Source organism: Myotis lucifugus, unplaced genomic scaffold (genome assembly GCF_000147115.1).
Source record: "Myotis lucifugus unplaced genomic scaffold, Myoluc2.0 scaffold_1, whole genome shotgun sequence".
NCBI lineage: Eukaryota > Metazoa > Chordata > Mammalia > Chiroptera > Vespertilionidae > Myotis > Myotis lucifugus.
The window spans coordinates 889,393-905,868 of NW_005871049.1; the positions used below are offsets into that span (position 1 = coordinate 889,393).

General features: G+C 34.2%; 1 protein-coding gene across 1 annotated transcript in view; it reads right to left on the reverse strand.

Annotated features, from left to right (window-relative positions):
• The window catches only part of ADAMTS19 (ADAM metallopeptidase with thrombospondin type 1 motif 19), a 164,822-nt gene that overhangs the window by 93,031 nt on the left and 55,315 nt on the right, over window positions 1-16,476 (reverse strand). The window contains exon 7 of the mRNA XM_006081588.1: window positions 162-302. Coding sequence (XP_006081650.1) covers window positions 162-302 — 141 coding nt within the window. The remainder of the gene's footprint in view (window positions 1-161; window positions 303-16,476) is intronic.

The window sequence follows — 16,476 nt, forward strand, 5'->3', positions numbered from 1 at the left end:
TCCCAATCCACACTAGGAGACCGTGGAAGAGCCAGAATTGGGACCAAGTGCCTTGATTCCCAATCTGGTGTCCTGCTCTGCCATGCCACCTTCGCTGGCTGGCAGAGGAAGCAGGCACACAGAATCATTCATAACACAACAACAGTAAGTGACCTCAGTACCTTAGAAATCTTCCCAAATCTTCCTTGCTACATCGGGACCATGAAACATCACCAAGGTTTTGTCCTTTAATCCATTCACCAGACATGATATGAAGACCGTCAGCACATGACGGGTGGTCATTGTCATGATTAATGCCCATGCTGATTCGAAATATAATTAAAATTTTAAAATTACATTAGATAAGTATTTTTAGCTTTTTTAAAACTGCAATTAAATAACAGCTAAAGACTTACAATAATGGGAGAGAAATTTGTTATAAAGTTCAAAATAAAATCAGATTTCAGATTGATTGATTTTTTTAAATGTTGTTATATTTCTATTTAGTAAAAATCATTTTCCCAATCAACCTAGCAAATAATATGCTTAGTTCACCTATATGGAAGTCACCTATAGATATATTTTTCACATGGTAGTTTGTATGAGACACATAGAAGTAGTAAATTTCTATTTGGCCAACTGAGATTCCTTCTCTTGACTGGAGATCCTTTATTCATACATTATATCACATCCACAACCACATTAAACTATCATTTTCACTGTGTGCTTCATTGGACCATCTTCTTCCACTCTTCAGATAACACAAACTGTCTCTGGGAAGCGACATTCATGGCCGTCTTTAGTTTTCCTGTTGAATTCTGAATCTGTTTTGTTAGGTTGGAATTCCATTCTAAAAATCTGACTTAAAATGTACTAAAATAATTTTAAATTGAGTATGTCTAAAAACTGCCCTTTTCTCACTGTGTTTTGATCTAGGGAATAGCCTTTCAGAATGAAAAATTGTGAATAACAAGAATATCTATAGAGTGTTTTAAAACACTAATAAAAGAATTATGATAGAAGTTGCTAAGAAAAAACACAAGTAAACAGCATTTTCTCAAATAAAAAAATTCTCAAGACTATCAAACTATATTTTCATTAAGATAAATTAAGAATTTAAATAAAAATTATTATACTCAATATATTTTGAAAGAAAATTCTATAGATGGAATTAATTAATGAATAAGAGTAATGGAGTAACAAGTTCACTATGTTTCCTATCTTTGAAGACTATAAAAATTATAGTCTAAATGAAACTAAAAACACTTCATTGAATATCATTTTTTCACTTTTAGTGTTAAAAAAAATTAGCTATATGATGAATCACATTTATCTTTCCTAGTCTAATTAATGCCTTTAAATAGGGCCTGTATCAACACACATTAATAAGATGATTAATAGAGAGAATAAGAAGATGTATGTTTCTCATACTTTGAAAACAAAGAGGAAAAATAAGAGATGCCGTCAAGCAGGCATGGGCCAGCTCAGTTACTAGGGGTAGAGTGAAAAATGTTGGAGTTAGAGATTTGAATTCTGTATCTCCTTATTCATGTGAACAGAGGCAAGTTAAATAATAATAAAGAAATAAATGTGCCTCTGTTTTCTCATCTGTTTAAAATACTTTACTGACTGGCTGTGACGTTTGCATGGGGATGATGTACAATGCCTGGCACAGTGCTGGATTATAGTAGGAATTCATAACTATTCTTTTTATTGGGGCAGTAAATCAGAGAAATATAGCTTATTGTTTGAATTTGTCGAAAAACACAAAGCGATAAACATCATTAGAGATAATCATTAAAGGTAAGCAGTTGTATTTGCTGACTTTGCTGAAAGTTGTGGACTTAAGGAAAACCAAGAACATAATAAGGACAAGAACTTACTTTGTTCCAATGTTAAATTAAAACAAGAAATTGCAAATATGGCACAATCTCTTGGATGGATAAAGAATCCTCAGTGCATTTCTAAATGTACGGTTCTGACACAGCCCCTGCCAGCACCGCTGTCCCCTCCACCACAGAGCCCAGCGGAGCAGTGTCCCGGGTGACTCTCCTAACAATAGGCACTGGCCACATGGAACACGCTCGGCCCCTCCATCGGTGGTGTGCAGTCCTCTGAACCATACACAAATACTACTATTTTTGAAAGACAATTGATCTTTCTCAGAAATAATAAAACTTCTTAAATAATGTGTCCATTTGAGAGAAGAAGAGGAACTGCTTCCAAGATTTGGCAATTTGGACATCCTCCCGAAGTAGTGTAATGCGATTTTCTAAATTGGGAAGATTACAACTTCTCATCCAGATGAGCGTTTTCCTTTTGGGATCTTGATTCTCATGTAAGAAATTAGCTACAGCCACGGAGAGAGCTGGTGATTCAAGCATTGTTTACCATTAGTTAAATTTTCCTAAAGCTATTTAACTTGTAACAAAAAAAAGATTATCATTAAATTGGGACAGGGCTTTTTACCACGCATCTGGACCTGTCATCAGGAGACATTGCTTAGTCCTGATTCTCCGCATGTGAAATAAGACAATTAATTGTGAACCTTTATCTGTTCCAGCCACTATATTAATCATTTACAATGATGATATCATTTACTCCTCACAGTATCCTCATAATGTTTCCATTATCATGACTTCTATCTTACAGATGAGGAAGGCGCTGAGGTTAATTCATAGTGGAGCTGTGACTCAGACCCAGGCAGTCTGAAGGTCAAGTTGAGAGACCTCTAAACCACCAAAATTAGAGATTTTTTTTTTTTAAAAAGAGGAGGTGCTTCTCTTTCTGGATCAAAACTCTCAATTAGTGCGAATGATTTATTGTTTCATATTACAAATGTCTCCTCTGTGGTAGCAGAAATGCACATACAGTCCCACAACCAAGTTGTATGCATCTCGAAGTGAGACATTAGCAACACTTCTCCTCACACTGTGCGACTGAGCTACATTTTAATAATCTCAGTTTAAATTCATTTTGACAAAGAGCCTTGGGCAAATAAACTCTCCACTAACATTGTACATGGTTGTCAAGTCAACTGAAAAAATATTTTTATCTTATAAAACTTCTCAACTTGTTTAAAACTCCCTGCCAGGCAGTTGTGTGATATCCTGGGGAAAGCTGGAGGGAGGGGCCCTCGGGTTGGGAAGATGGTCCCTTTGATGGTTAAAGAGCTACAGAAGAGAACATATATAAATTCACTCACACTTTTTGGATAATTTTTAAAAGATCAATATTTTAAAAGAGTAAGTTTGTGTTGAACACATTAACCATTTTATCATGATACATTATTTCCCACTAAAAGCCACATAATATATGGAAGAATCAATTTTTAAAAGAAACTAATTATAGCAATATCTAACTGGAAGAGGATGGCATTTCCGCAAAATCACATTTAATGTCATACAATTCAGTGGCTATATCTGATTTGATGTAAGTCCACTGCTGTGTGTTCATGGAAAAAAAGACTAACATTTAAAAATACAAGATATTTTCATTACTTTTCATATTTTATTTCAATAATTTCAGCTTGCACAAAACAATTAAATATGTACCTCTATTGCAAGTCAAAAGCCAATTAAAAGCAAGTTAGCAACAAAGTAAAAAAAAATTAGAGGTTATTTAAAAAATAGAAATACAAAAAGATTCCTTATTACTTTGCTGTGTATTATGTAACAGGCTTACCTAGCAATTCAACAAACACTGGTTGAGAACCCACTATATGCTGGGTACACAGCTGGAGTCATGAAAATGAATAAGATACAGTTCTTACCCTTAAGCAGCTAATAAATGCCTGGATCCTGTTAGTTCTACATTCCTTAAAACTCTCCTCTCTTCCCTCCCTTCACACTACTACTACTGTCAACCCTGACAAGTGCTAATTCTCTTCACTCCTGGATTGTAATGTCTACTTCACTGACCTCCTGCCCCCTAGCTCTTCACATTGCTTTAATTACTTTAGTTTCTTAGGAATACATTAATACACAAACTAGTTTCCTAGGCAAAATCTTTTCATTTTCCTTGACAAGCAATTTACTGAAAATGTGAACTGTGTGCATCAGAATCTGAGGGCGTGATGATGTTGGGTTAGTGACAATGCAGCTTCCTGGGCCCTACTCCAACTGATTGCAAGAGGATATTTAGAGATAAGGCCCAAAAAACTAAGTTAACACATTTTATAGATAATTCTTACTTAAAATTCAGAGAACCAATGGACTTTTTAAAAAATCCCCACCTAAAGATATGCTTATTGATTTTTAGAGAGAGAGGAAGGGAAAGAGAAAGAGAGAGACAGAGAAACATCAACTGATTGTTCCTGCAAGCGACCCTACCAGGGATCCATCGAAACCACAACCTAGGTATGTGCCCTGGCCAGGAATCGAACCCACAACCTTTTGGTGTACTGGATGATGGCCCGGCCAACTGAACCAATCAGATGAACCAATGATCTTCTTATCCTGTTTTTCAAACAATCTGCAAACTGACTTCAATCTAATTTTCACAGGAAAAGTTCATTCCAGCTTACCTTTTGCACAGTGCTTTCCTTTCAGAGTGCTTTCCCCCGCTTATCTGTATTTATAAATACAACTCAATTTTAACACCTTTTTCCTGCATAAAGGACGCTTCAAAAATCCTAGCGTATATTTCTCACAATCCTAAACTTCTGTGCCCTTCAAATATATGGCAATTAAGATATATCAGAACTACCTTCTATTTCTGGTGAATTTTAAGTGATATATATATATAAACTATCATCACCTAGAATTTGTGTTCAGAGACCAAGAACTGTCATATTTTCTTTTTAATTCCTTGAATCTACCTAATTAAATAAATGTCTACAGACAATACAACTAAATATTCTGTAAATGTGATGAAAAGTTGAAACTAATGTGGCTTCTTACTGGCTTAGAGAAACCGTAGCCTGAAAAGTCTACAGATATTCTGCTCAATCAAGGTTGCTTGCCTTACTCTAGAACAGGGGTGGCGAACATCCGGCCCACAGGCCACATATACGGCCCACGAAATCATTTGGTCTGGTCCTGCCAAGGCAACTGCAGGCGGGACTTCAAATTCAATAAATCTAGGAGCTTTTTTCATAGCAACATGCATTTATGTGAAGTGAATTATATTAAGCAAATGGTGTTATAAATATACAAATGGCCCTTGGCAGGAAAAAGGTTCCCCACCCCTGCTCTAGAGCATACATTTACCAGTATATATTAGAGAAATGCAAACAGACCAATTCTTGTAAGGTTATTCTTTAGCTGGGTGATTTTTCCCTCTTCTATGATACCATGGCATACAAACCTACATTTGAAGAGAACCTCGTGTGGGAGTGCAGCCACATCTATACTGGCTCAAGTCCCACTATCACTATTAACTTGGACAAACTCCTTGTAACTATAACTGGTATCATGGCCTAAATAAAGTATCAAATACAAACGCTATATTCGTGATCTATAAGACTCTCCATAATAAGCTCACTTGCCTGCCAATCCAATAAGAATTCAGAAGGATATTAAATCACTCCTTGAATGTACGGCCATTGGAGCTGAAAAGCTCAATTTTACATAAAAGCATTCGTAAAAAATTATAATATGACTAATTATTCTTATTATTCATTCACTCTGTATTATGTCTTAACAACTGCGCCATGCAATTAGGGCATTACCAATCTAATAAAGAACCTTGAAAGGAAAATGTATCCAAATTTTAGGGATGAAGAAAATTAGTTCAGACAGATGGATTTGCCTAACATTCATTCAGTGAATAGCTGGAACAAGAATTCAGGTCCAAGTCTGCATTTCCCTAATACACGTTCTCTCTCATCTGCCCAATGAGTAGTTTCTAACACTAATTAAGGCATGTGTGTTAGAAGATACTTGTGATTCTGCCATACGGAATTCTAAAGAGTAAAATGTGGGGGCAGGAAATTTACATGTAGCCATTCCCAATTCCAGTGGGTTAAGGAGCATTATTAACAGAATAATTAATTTTGAACATTTTAAGGAGCAATGGATTTCCAGAGGTAAGAGTATATTTATTTTTATTTACTTACAGCAATCTGTTATTATTTCATATTTTCCCACCCTAATAATCCTAGATGAGGAGGCATTGCCTTTATCTTCATTTCTTATTTACTTCTTACTGTCTGTCTACTCTCCATTTAGAATACATCTTCTAGTTCTAGTAGATCTATTGATGCATACCAATGCAAAATAAAAGGCAAATATTTTATTCTCTTCTAAAAAGTACTCCTGCAGCAAGCTGAGACTAGCCAAATTTATGTTTGGCAGGATGCCTCCTGGGGCATATGCTAGCTTCTTATTGAATTAGCAGAATTTTAGATTCAATGGTCCTATTGCTAAAACTGCTGGATTTGGTCCTTCAAAACCCATGATGTTAGGACTTGCATGAATTAATTGGATAGGACCTTGCAACCAGACTTCAAAGTAGACTTATAATAACCAATACATAGTTTAACTATTTTATTTCCACAGCTTATTTTATATAGGAATTCCAAATAGCATGTACCAAAAAGGAAAAATATTTTACCATAGTTATTTGTATAGTCATATTTTCTTTTACTCAGTCAGGCAATTGCATTCTTTGAAAACTAATTCCTCTTCTCTTCTTCTAGAATTCAATTACCTTCTACTCTGTATCTCAAGATGATTGTCCAAAAGATAAATATTTTGTACAACAAATGTTTATTCATTCACACAACAAATGTTTTAGTGCCTATAATGTACAATGCACTCAATTTCGTGCTGAGAAAAAATGTATTAGACAGAAATCCTATTTTCAGAGAGATTGCTATCTAGTAGGGTGTGTGGGAGTGTGTGTGTGTGTGTGTGTGTGTGTGTGTGTGCGTGTGAAGATAGCAGTATAAATCAGTACACATTAGAAACTAAGTGGTGAGTGGTATTTATAATAAACAGGGCAAATTTAAAAAGAAAATATATTTCCAGCCGAACTTTCAGTTCTAATTTCCCGAGAGTGACAGCATTTATGTTGGTTGTTAATGGGTGAGTAAAACTGAAAGGAGGGCTCGGAGTTGGGATAAGCAAAAGCATTAATAAAGACAAAAAATTTGAAAATTATGGACTGTTTCCATTCATGAAATAGAGAAGTGGGTTATAAAGTCAGAAAGGTAGATTGGGACCACTCTATAAAAGTTAAGAACCTAAGGGTAAGGAATTTGGAATTCATTCATTAGATAGTAAAGGGCAATAAAGATTTCTAAACTGAAGATGAGGACCATGAGGACCACTAATGAGTGAGATAGATCAGAAAGATGACATGCAAGGCAAGGAGACCAGTGAGGTAGATATTGCAATAGTCCAAACCTGGAGGAATGACAGGAGAAGGAATGGACAGATGAGATAGCTATTTCAGAGGAAGAGTGAAGAGAATGTGGCAACTGATTATGGAAAGAATTAGGGGAAGAAAGAGTTAAAAATGTTTCAGAAGTCTCAGCTAAAGAAATTGTAACATTATTGGTGCCAATCACAGAAATGCCGATGTCTGAAGATGCAAACTTATAACCTAGCCCTTGGTTCTATCCTTGGCACAGTATCCAGCAGAGTACGTGAGTAAATCTCATTGATTTCAAAGGCTTATTAGTCACAGACATATATTTTTAATATATTTTTATTGATTTCAGAGAGGGAGGGAGAGGGAGAGAGAGAGAGAAATATCAATGATGAGAGAGAATCATTGATCGGCTGCCTCCCGCAATCGATCGAGCCCGTAACCCAGGTATGTGTACTGACCAGGAATCAAACCATGACCTCTTGGTTCATAGGTCGACACTCAACCACTGAGCCACACCGGCCGGGCCATAAATATTCTTGGTACTCTGGTATAAAACTTTAGCAGGTGTCCCAAATATATATTGCCTTCAAGGAGCTAACTTTGCATATTTATTACCTCATTAGCCTCTCCGTTTAAAAAAAAACAAACTCCTGAATTGCCAATTTAGTGGAAAAGCCATGTCCCTGTGCCAAAGTTTAATAATATATATATTAATAATATATATTCCCCCTAGTTCAAAAAGAAAAATAAAACCCTAAAACACGTGTTTTGCTCATATCAAAAATGCTGTATGTTTTAATGACATGATTTGTTAAGAGATTTCCCCTAACTTATAAAATTTTCTCCACTCAGCATCTCTAAAAAGTAGGCAATCTAATTATCATATGAGATTCTCAGTGAATAAATTGTGTATGTTTAACGCAGTTTCTTTTAATTTGTAAAAATATAGAAATCTGCTAGAGCAGTGGTTCTCAACCTTCCTAATGCCGCGACCCTTTAATACAGTTCCTCATGTTGTCGTGAACCCCAATTTCATTGTTACAAATTGAACATAATTAAAGCATAGTGATTAATCACAAAAACAATATGTAATTATATATGTGTTTCCCGATGGTCTTAGGCGGCCCCTGTGAAAGGGTCGTCCGACCCACAAAGGGGTCGCGACCCACAGGTTGAGCTTTTTTCATTTTCCAGACACCATTACAAATATAAATTCTTATAAATGTGCTAATGTCAAATTACAAAACCATGCCCTGTATTGATTTCAAGACAAACAATTCTGTCCACAACTTTATGCCCATAGAATGAATTATTTCAAGAATATGACATATTTTTAAAAGGGCACTTTTTATAGTTAGGAAAAGAAAGTTGTGAGCCATCAGATACTAAATGATCAAAAAATAAAGTTTTAATAACGTAAAATAGTGACCATTTTTAAGTCCTTATAATTATTGGTTATTTTTACATAATGGGGCTAAATTTAGCAAATCAGAAAAAGATGAGATGTCTAATCACTCTAGTAAACAAAGAAAAACAAATATCAATTAAGTTATAATTTAAAATGTGCTATACTCAAGCTGGCAAAATGAGCTAAAACTAGTCAAAACCAGGCCTCTATTTAAATTTGGATAACTATTGCCAGATGGCCTCCAAAAATAGTGCACCACTTTATACTCCTCTCAAAAATGTAATATGTTTTCCCACACATTCCAACACTTTTCATTCACTTTACACTATTATCAAAACATCACTTAACAGCTATTTATTGGGCACATATGAAAGGTGTTAGAGATACAATGTTAAATGACAACAACAATACACAACACAAGACACAGCCTCTGTCCTCAGGAAGCACACTCCGATCAGACATCAAATAATCAATCACACATATAATGTAAAGCAGCATCTGTGAAAAAATTAGAAACAGAAACTACATAGGACCTCTAAAAGCACATATTAAGGGATTTAGCCTACCCATGGAGTACTTCGCTGGAAAAATGATCTAAGGAAGTGTAAAAAAATGAGGGGAAGGAGCAGGAAGTTTTCTTGCCAAGGGAAGCAACTGGTCCTTATAGTGGGAGTAAGTATGGATTCATCTGTACAGATTTATGTAATCTGAGAGGTGAAAGTAGAATTGCTTTGTGGTCTGATCTGGCATTCTATGAATGATGCTAAAATTATTTTATATAAGCCCTGGATACATCTCTATGAGTTGTGTGGTTATATTCTTTGCCATTTTTCAAATGGGACTTTGGTCATTTGTGTATTGATTTGTAAGAGCTCTTTTTATATTAAGGAAAATATTACTTTGTCATATGTTGCAAATACTTTCACTGCTAGTGGTTTATCTTCTGATTATTATATTTTTTCTGATTATTTAATTTTGAGTTGTTAAGTTTATGACTTGTCCTTGAGTGTTTATAGATTTCATATCTAGAATAATAGACATTCCCTATTAGACTAAAAAAAAAAAAAGAAAGAAAGAAAAAAGCCAACAAAACAAAATATCTCAATGTACAGAATCATTTTGGTGTGTTCTGATGTAATGTCTAAGGTACAGAATCAAATTCCTATTACTTTTGTTACTGACTAATTCATTTCCTCCACTGATTATAGGTGCAGCTTTTAGTATATACTGCATTTCCACAGCATTTCCTGCTTATAAATGGAATTCTTTTTACTCTTCTATTGACTTGTCTGCATATTCAAGCATAAGCACAAACTGCTTTATATACTATGAAATGTAGTATCTGATAACATTCACTCTTCCCCTCCCACCAATTCTTTTTTTTTTTAACAAGGAATTTCTTATGTTGATTTTTCCATATGGACTCTATAATCAGTAAGTCTAATAAAAAAAAAAGAAATGAAAATTCTATTTGCATTTTTGGGCAGATCACATTACATTTATATATAGATAATTGTCATTTTATAATATTGACTGTTCCTATTCCAAACCAGGAAATGTCTTTCCATTTATTTAAACCACTTTTATGACTCTCTGTGTAGTTATAAATTCTTCTTTTTATAAGTTTTGTACATTCCTGTGTAAGTATATTCCTAGGTATTTTATCTTTTAAATTTTTATTTTATTTTTTGCTATCTTTAATATACATTTATTATATTTTCTTTCTTAATAGTTTTCAAGTGGCTGTTGTTTATGCATTGGAAAGCAAAAATTTTTATGTAGTTTTGTAACAGGCCAATAAAACATTTTTATTATTATAATAGGTATTTTTTAGATTGCCTTGAGTTTTCCAATTACACAAATAATGCTCATTTTGCCACTCCTTTCTAGTTTTATTTTCATTATAAAAATATGAAATATTTTCATAAAAACAAATATGTTATGATGTGTTTATACATACTATAGATGTATGTGTCTATGCGTGTGTTATGCAATCTAATATAACTTAAGTATTAAAGGAAACATCACATAAATAAGAAATTTGGACAAGACCAATCCTGAGATCCATGTCAGACTTCTCTATCAGATCTCATTCCTCTGTCTTCTAAAACGGGACTCACAAAAAGTGTGCTGTTTTAGAAATCATTTCAACCCTGAAGTCCTAAAGATAGTCTCATATGTTTTCTCTTAAAAGTGCTATCTATGATTTATCACTCTTTATTTTACCTGAAGTTGATTTTTAGGAATGATATGAAGAAGGTATTTAATTTCCTTTTTATCCATGTGGAAAACCAGGTGCACCATCACATATTTCTGACTAGTCAACTACCTCTACTGGTCTGCAATGGCACCACGGTTAGCCCTCGGGTTTCCATATATAACACTAACCCTGTTCACACTCTGCATTTTATTCTCTTGCTCTAACTCTCTATATCTGCATCAATGTCGAAATGTCTTAACTATCATAGTTTCATAATAGTCCTTGATCTCCATAATAGTCCAAGATTCACGGATGATTCTCCTCCCCGTCTTCCTCTGTCTTTGCCTCCATCTTCATCTATTCCTTTTCCAATATTTTGGCTATTTGGGGGCAATTTGCATCTATATATAAAGTTTGGAAATACTTTGCCAACTTCCATAAGAGAAGCTGTGATGGTATATTTATTGCGATTTCCAGGAACCTCAAGTTTCCAGGAACCTCAAGTTTCCAGGAACCTCAAGTCATTTTTTTTTAAGTTTTTTAGGGAGAGGGAGGGAAGAGAAAGAGAGAAAGAGAGAGAGAGGGAGAGGGAGAGAGGAGAAAGAGAGAGAGAGAGAGAGAGAGAGAGAGAGAGAGAGAGAGAGAGAGAGAAAGAAACATCAATGAGTTGCCTCCTGTACAGGGGGCTGAGCCTGCAACCTAGGTAGATGCCCTGACCAGGAATCGAACCCATGACCTTTCAGTGTACGGGATCATGCTCAATCAACTGAGCCATACCAGCCAGGGATAATTTAATGCATTTCAATAGGGGAATAGAGTTTCCTATATTTTGTTGGATTTATTTCTAAGTACTTTGTGTTTCCTATTTACTAGAGTAAATAATATCCTTTTTTAAAGTGATATTTTGGATTTTTGTTCTGACATTTGATTTTTGTATATTTATCTTCTATCCAATAATCTTACTAAACTCATCAATTAATTCCATACTTTACTTGTACACTCTATCATGTTTTTATGTAGGCAATCATATCATTTGCAAATTAAAATACCTTTGTCTTCCACTCTCATCCTACACTTTTTATTTTTTCTGTCATGCTGTCTTTCTTTGGACCACCAGTACATAACAGAAGCAGGTATAGTGAGACCCTGGTTTTTCCTTTGTAAAAGCAATTTCTAATATTTCACCATTAAGAATGATGTTTCCCATTAACTTTGGTAAATATATGAGTAAATTTTATTTTATTGGACTTTTTCTGTATCTACTGAGATGGTGTAGTTTTTACCTTTAATCTTTTAGTGTGGGGATTAAGATTTTAAAATAATAAACATGTGACTTTTGTTATCTTGATATAAAAGGCAACTCTGGTCCCTTATATTACCTTTGTTTATTAATACATTGCTATTTTATTTGAAAAAGGTCTTCTTGACATTTCTATATCATTTTCAGATAAAAACTGCTGTAATTTTCCTTCTTATAATTGTCCTTTTCTAATTTCTATATTACATTAATATTAGCCTCAAATAATGAGTTGGGGAATGTTCTGTCATTTTCTAGAAAAATTAGATTAATATCAGTATTATTTATCTCTAAACCGATTCATATGTCTAAATCTGGTGTTTTCTTTGGGAAAGTGCTGATTCAATTTCTTTAATCATAGAGCTTTATGTTCTCAGATTTTCTTAAAATTTTTTATTTAATTTGTTATATTTTCTTCATCCAAAGATATGCTTTTTTAAAACTAATTTGAGAGAGAGAGAGAGAGAGAGAGAGAGAGAGAAACATTTACATTGATGCGAGAGAGAAACATACATCAGTTGCCTCCCGTACATGCCCTGACTGGGGATCAAATCCTTAACTTAGGTATGTACCCTGACAGGGAATTGAACCCCCTACCTTTTGGTGTATGGGATGATGCATCAGCCAGGGATCCCCTGTTCTTAATTTGTTGCCATGAAAATATTTTGTATATTAGTATCTTTTCAATATCTTTGTCATCTGTATTATGCCTCCTTTGCTCATTTCTAATATGGTTGAATTATGAACTTTTTTATCGATCTTATATTTGTCAATTTTATTTACATTTTAATAGATCTAATTTTAGCTTTGGTCTTCAATTTTATTGCATTTTTCTTTTATTGTTTCCTACTCTGTGATTTCTTCCTTTTGCTTTTTGTTGTTATTTTTCTAACTTCTTAATTTGAAAACTTAGGTCATTAATTAAAATGAATAATTAATTATTTTAGTAAAAGCTTACCCAATATTAAAAGGGTTATTTTACTTTTGGATGGAATTCACAAAAAGGACTAAAATATTTGTGGCCCTAAAGAAAAGAGGATATGATATGTATAATAGATATAAAATATAAAGAACAAAAAAGAAAAATATACCACATATATATTACATATATATGTGGTATATATTTATATAACAAAACAATTTCAAACACCCACAAAATATTTGTACAAAAGAACAACTTATTATTTTGGAATGGATTGCATCCAGGATTTGTGTCTAAAAGTTCTTCACAAATATATGAGGACAGAAATATAGGATTCAAGAACAGACCACCTTTCATGCTAAAATTAAAAGATTACTCTTTAGCAACTCAAATGTGACTTCCTATGCAACACTGGCTTAGAGTGAATGTGTCATGTGATAGGGTTGCTCAGAGTGTGGTCTGTGCCCCGGCTGCCATTAGGTGAACTCTTTTTTACGGAAATATACCATCTGTATTCTGGCATCGCTCCTTATCACATCACAACCATATTTTGAATAGCAAGGTCATTTACTGAGCAATTACTGTGAAAATAAAATTTAATGGCAAGAACTTCACTACATACACTATAGTAAATTCTAGATGTTAAGTGGCTGGAAGGAAAGGAGAGAAGAAAATATAAAAAAACTGGATAAAAATGTGTTCCCCTAATTTTATAATGAGGAAGCCCTTCTAATTGCAAAAAGCTATAGAAGAAATAATAAAAGAAAATATGGGATTTGACTACTAAAAATATCTATTGGTCAAAAACATTAAAAAACAAGATTAAATTAACTAAGAGGAAATCTTAACAATATATTTGATCAAAAAGGATGTCCTTAATATCAAACAAAAAAAATGCTAAAAAAAAAAATCTCTATTAACTTCAGTTTCCTCATCTGTAAACAGACAATAACAATACTTAGCTCAAGATTTTCATGAGATTGGATTAGATAAGGACACCCAGGATTTAGTGCAATGCCTGCTGATAACAGAAGACATTATTTTTGCTAGATAGCCTTTAACAACCTAAGAAATATATTTTAAGACATCAAAATTATTGTGTAAATGTGCGGTAAAGAGTTAACTCCACGAGTTTGGGTGGTCCAAAACCTCCACATTCCAAAGAAAGGTCTGGTCCTTGCTTGGCCCTGGGAGGTAACCTTTAAGCTTCTGGATACCCTGCCTGGTAGGAGGATCTTTGTTTATGTGGTTAGTTTATACAAGCAATGTCACTTGAGGGGAGGACTTGAGCCAACTTGACCTCTGAGGCGGATGGAGACTGAAGTCCTGCCTAGTGGGTGGTCAGCCAGGCCTACATGACCAAACTCTAGTAAAAACCCTAGATACCAGGCTCAGGTTGGCTTCTCCGGTTGGCAATCCTCTGTGCATGTTTTCGCACACTGTGGTTGGGAGCGTTCAGCACTGTCTGCAAGGGCAAGTGGAAGCTTGTGCCAGATGTCTCCTGGACCCTGCCCCCTGCCTTTTTCCTTTGCTGGTTTTTATCTACATCTTTTCGCTATAATACACCATAATTATGAGTTAAACTGATTTGCTGAGTTTTGTGAGTCCTTTAGTAAATCATGGAACCTCAGGGTGATCTTGGGGACATTCTCCTCCAACACCATGATCCAACTAACTGCAGTTAATATATTAATAACAAATTGTGGCTTAACATCAAAGGAAAATTTCTTTCTCCAACAAATTGCGGCTCATCAAGATCATATAAAATATATAAAATGTAGTGAGTGTGTATATGTCTGCACTCAACAAACCCTGTCAAATTCATGACTATTTTAATTTATAAAAAAAGTTTTAGTCTTTATCACAGTAAATTAATGAAGATCTCATTCCTATTTCATAAGTATAAAAACACTCAATACCAAATAAAATATTCCATTCTTGAAATTTTGGGTTCCAAGGAAAATAATCACTTCCCAAACCTATTGTTTAAAAAGAAAAACAATTTTGAAAGGGAAACATAAAACATTGGTAAAAATCATTTATTTCTGCCCTAGCCAGTTTGGTTCAGTGCATAGAGCATTGGTCCACGGACTGAAATGTCTCCAGTTCCATTCCAGTCAAGGGCATGCACCTCAATCCCCTGCCCAAGCCGGGGTACTTGCGGGAGGCAACCAATCGATGTGTCTTTCTCACACCAAAGTTTCTCTCTCTATCTCTCCCTCCCCGTTTCACTCTCTCTAAAAAATCAACGGAAAATATCCTCAAGTGAGGATTAACAACAACAACAAAAATCATTTAATTCTCTTCTGTTGCTATGATTCTAACTTACATTTTTAATATAACTTCATTAAGGTATTTTAAATTGATAAATTCCAAAAATTTGATACATTTTTGCTGACATTATTTAAGATTCCTTTGAAATAGTAAAAGAAGGATTTTTTGTTCTCTTTGATAACTCAAATTCTCACCCCTTGGTGGCCCATATTGATTTTCCCAGCTATATATGGCGTTGCTCTGGGAATTTCTAGAAATGAAATTCAAGGCAACAAACAATCAATTTAGAAATATTTCATGTGTGATTATAAAGGTATCCTTGAATTGACAAGTTTAAATGGAATCATTCTGCCGTTTTAAAATTATGGATGCAGAATTATATGATCCATTTTTCTGATCCATATAGGGAACTATAGGGGAAGAAGTAATAACAAAACAAAAAACAAAAAGGGAAAGAAATCCTAAAAGAAAGAAACCAAGAATTTAACAGTTTTACTTAAGGAATTAACTCTTAATTACACCTCTAATTAAAAGAGCTCTATATTTTTCCCATCTTCTGATTAATGCCATAAGTATTTAGTTATCTTTTATCTCTTCAAAAATAGATGATAGATAGATGATAGATAGATAAATAGATAGATAGATTTATTTATTTAGATAGATAGATAGATAGATAGATAGATAGATAGATAGATAGATAGATAGAATTGTTTTTTTCAATATTCAATACTGGCATCTTTCTAAATCAAAAGAGTTCGCCCGGCCGGCATGGCTCAGTGGTTGAGCATCCACTTTTGAACCACGAAACCAGAAGATGGTGGTTTGAGTCCTGGTCAGGGCACATGCCCAGGTTGCAGGCTCCATCCCCAGCAGGGGTTGTGCAGCAGGAGGCAGCCAATCAATGATTCTCTCAAATCATTGATGTTTCTATCTCTCTCCTGCTCCCTTCCTCTCTGAAATCAATAAAAATATATTTAAAAAAATAAAACAAAAGAGCTCAATTGATATGTTTGTGTGGGTGTATACACAGGATTCATAGATATAATGATCTAACATCTATGGAAACTTTTCTTATTTTA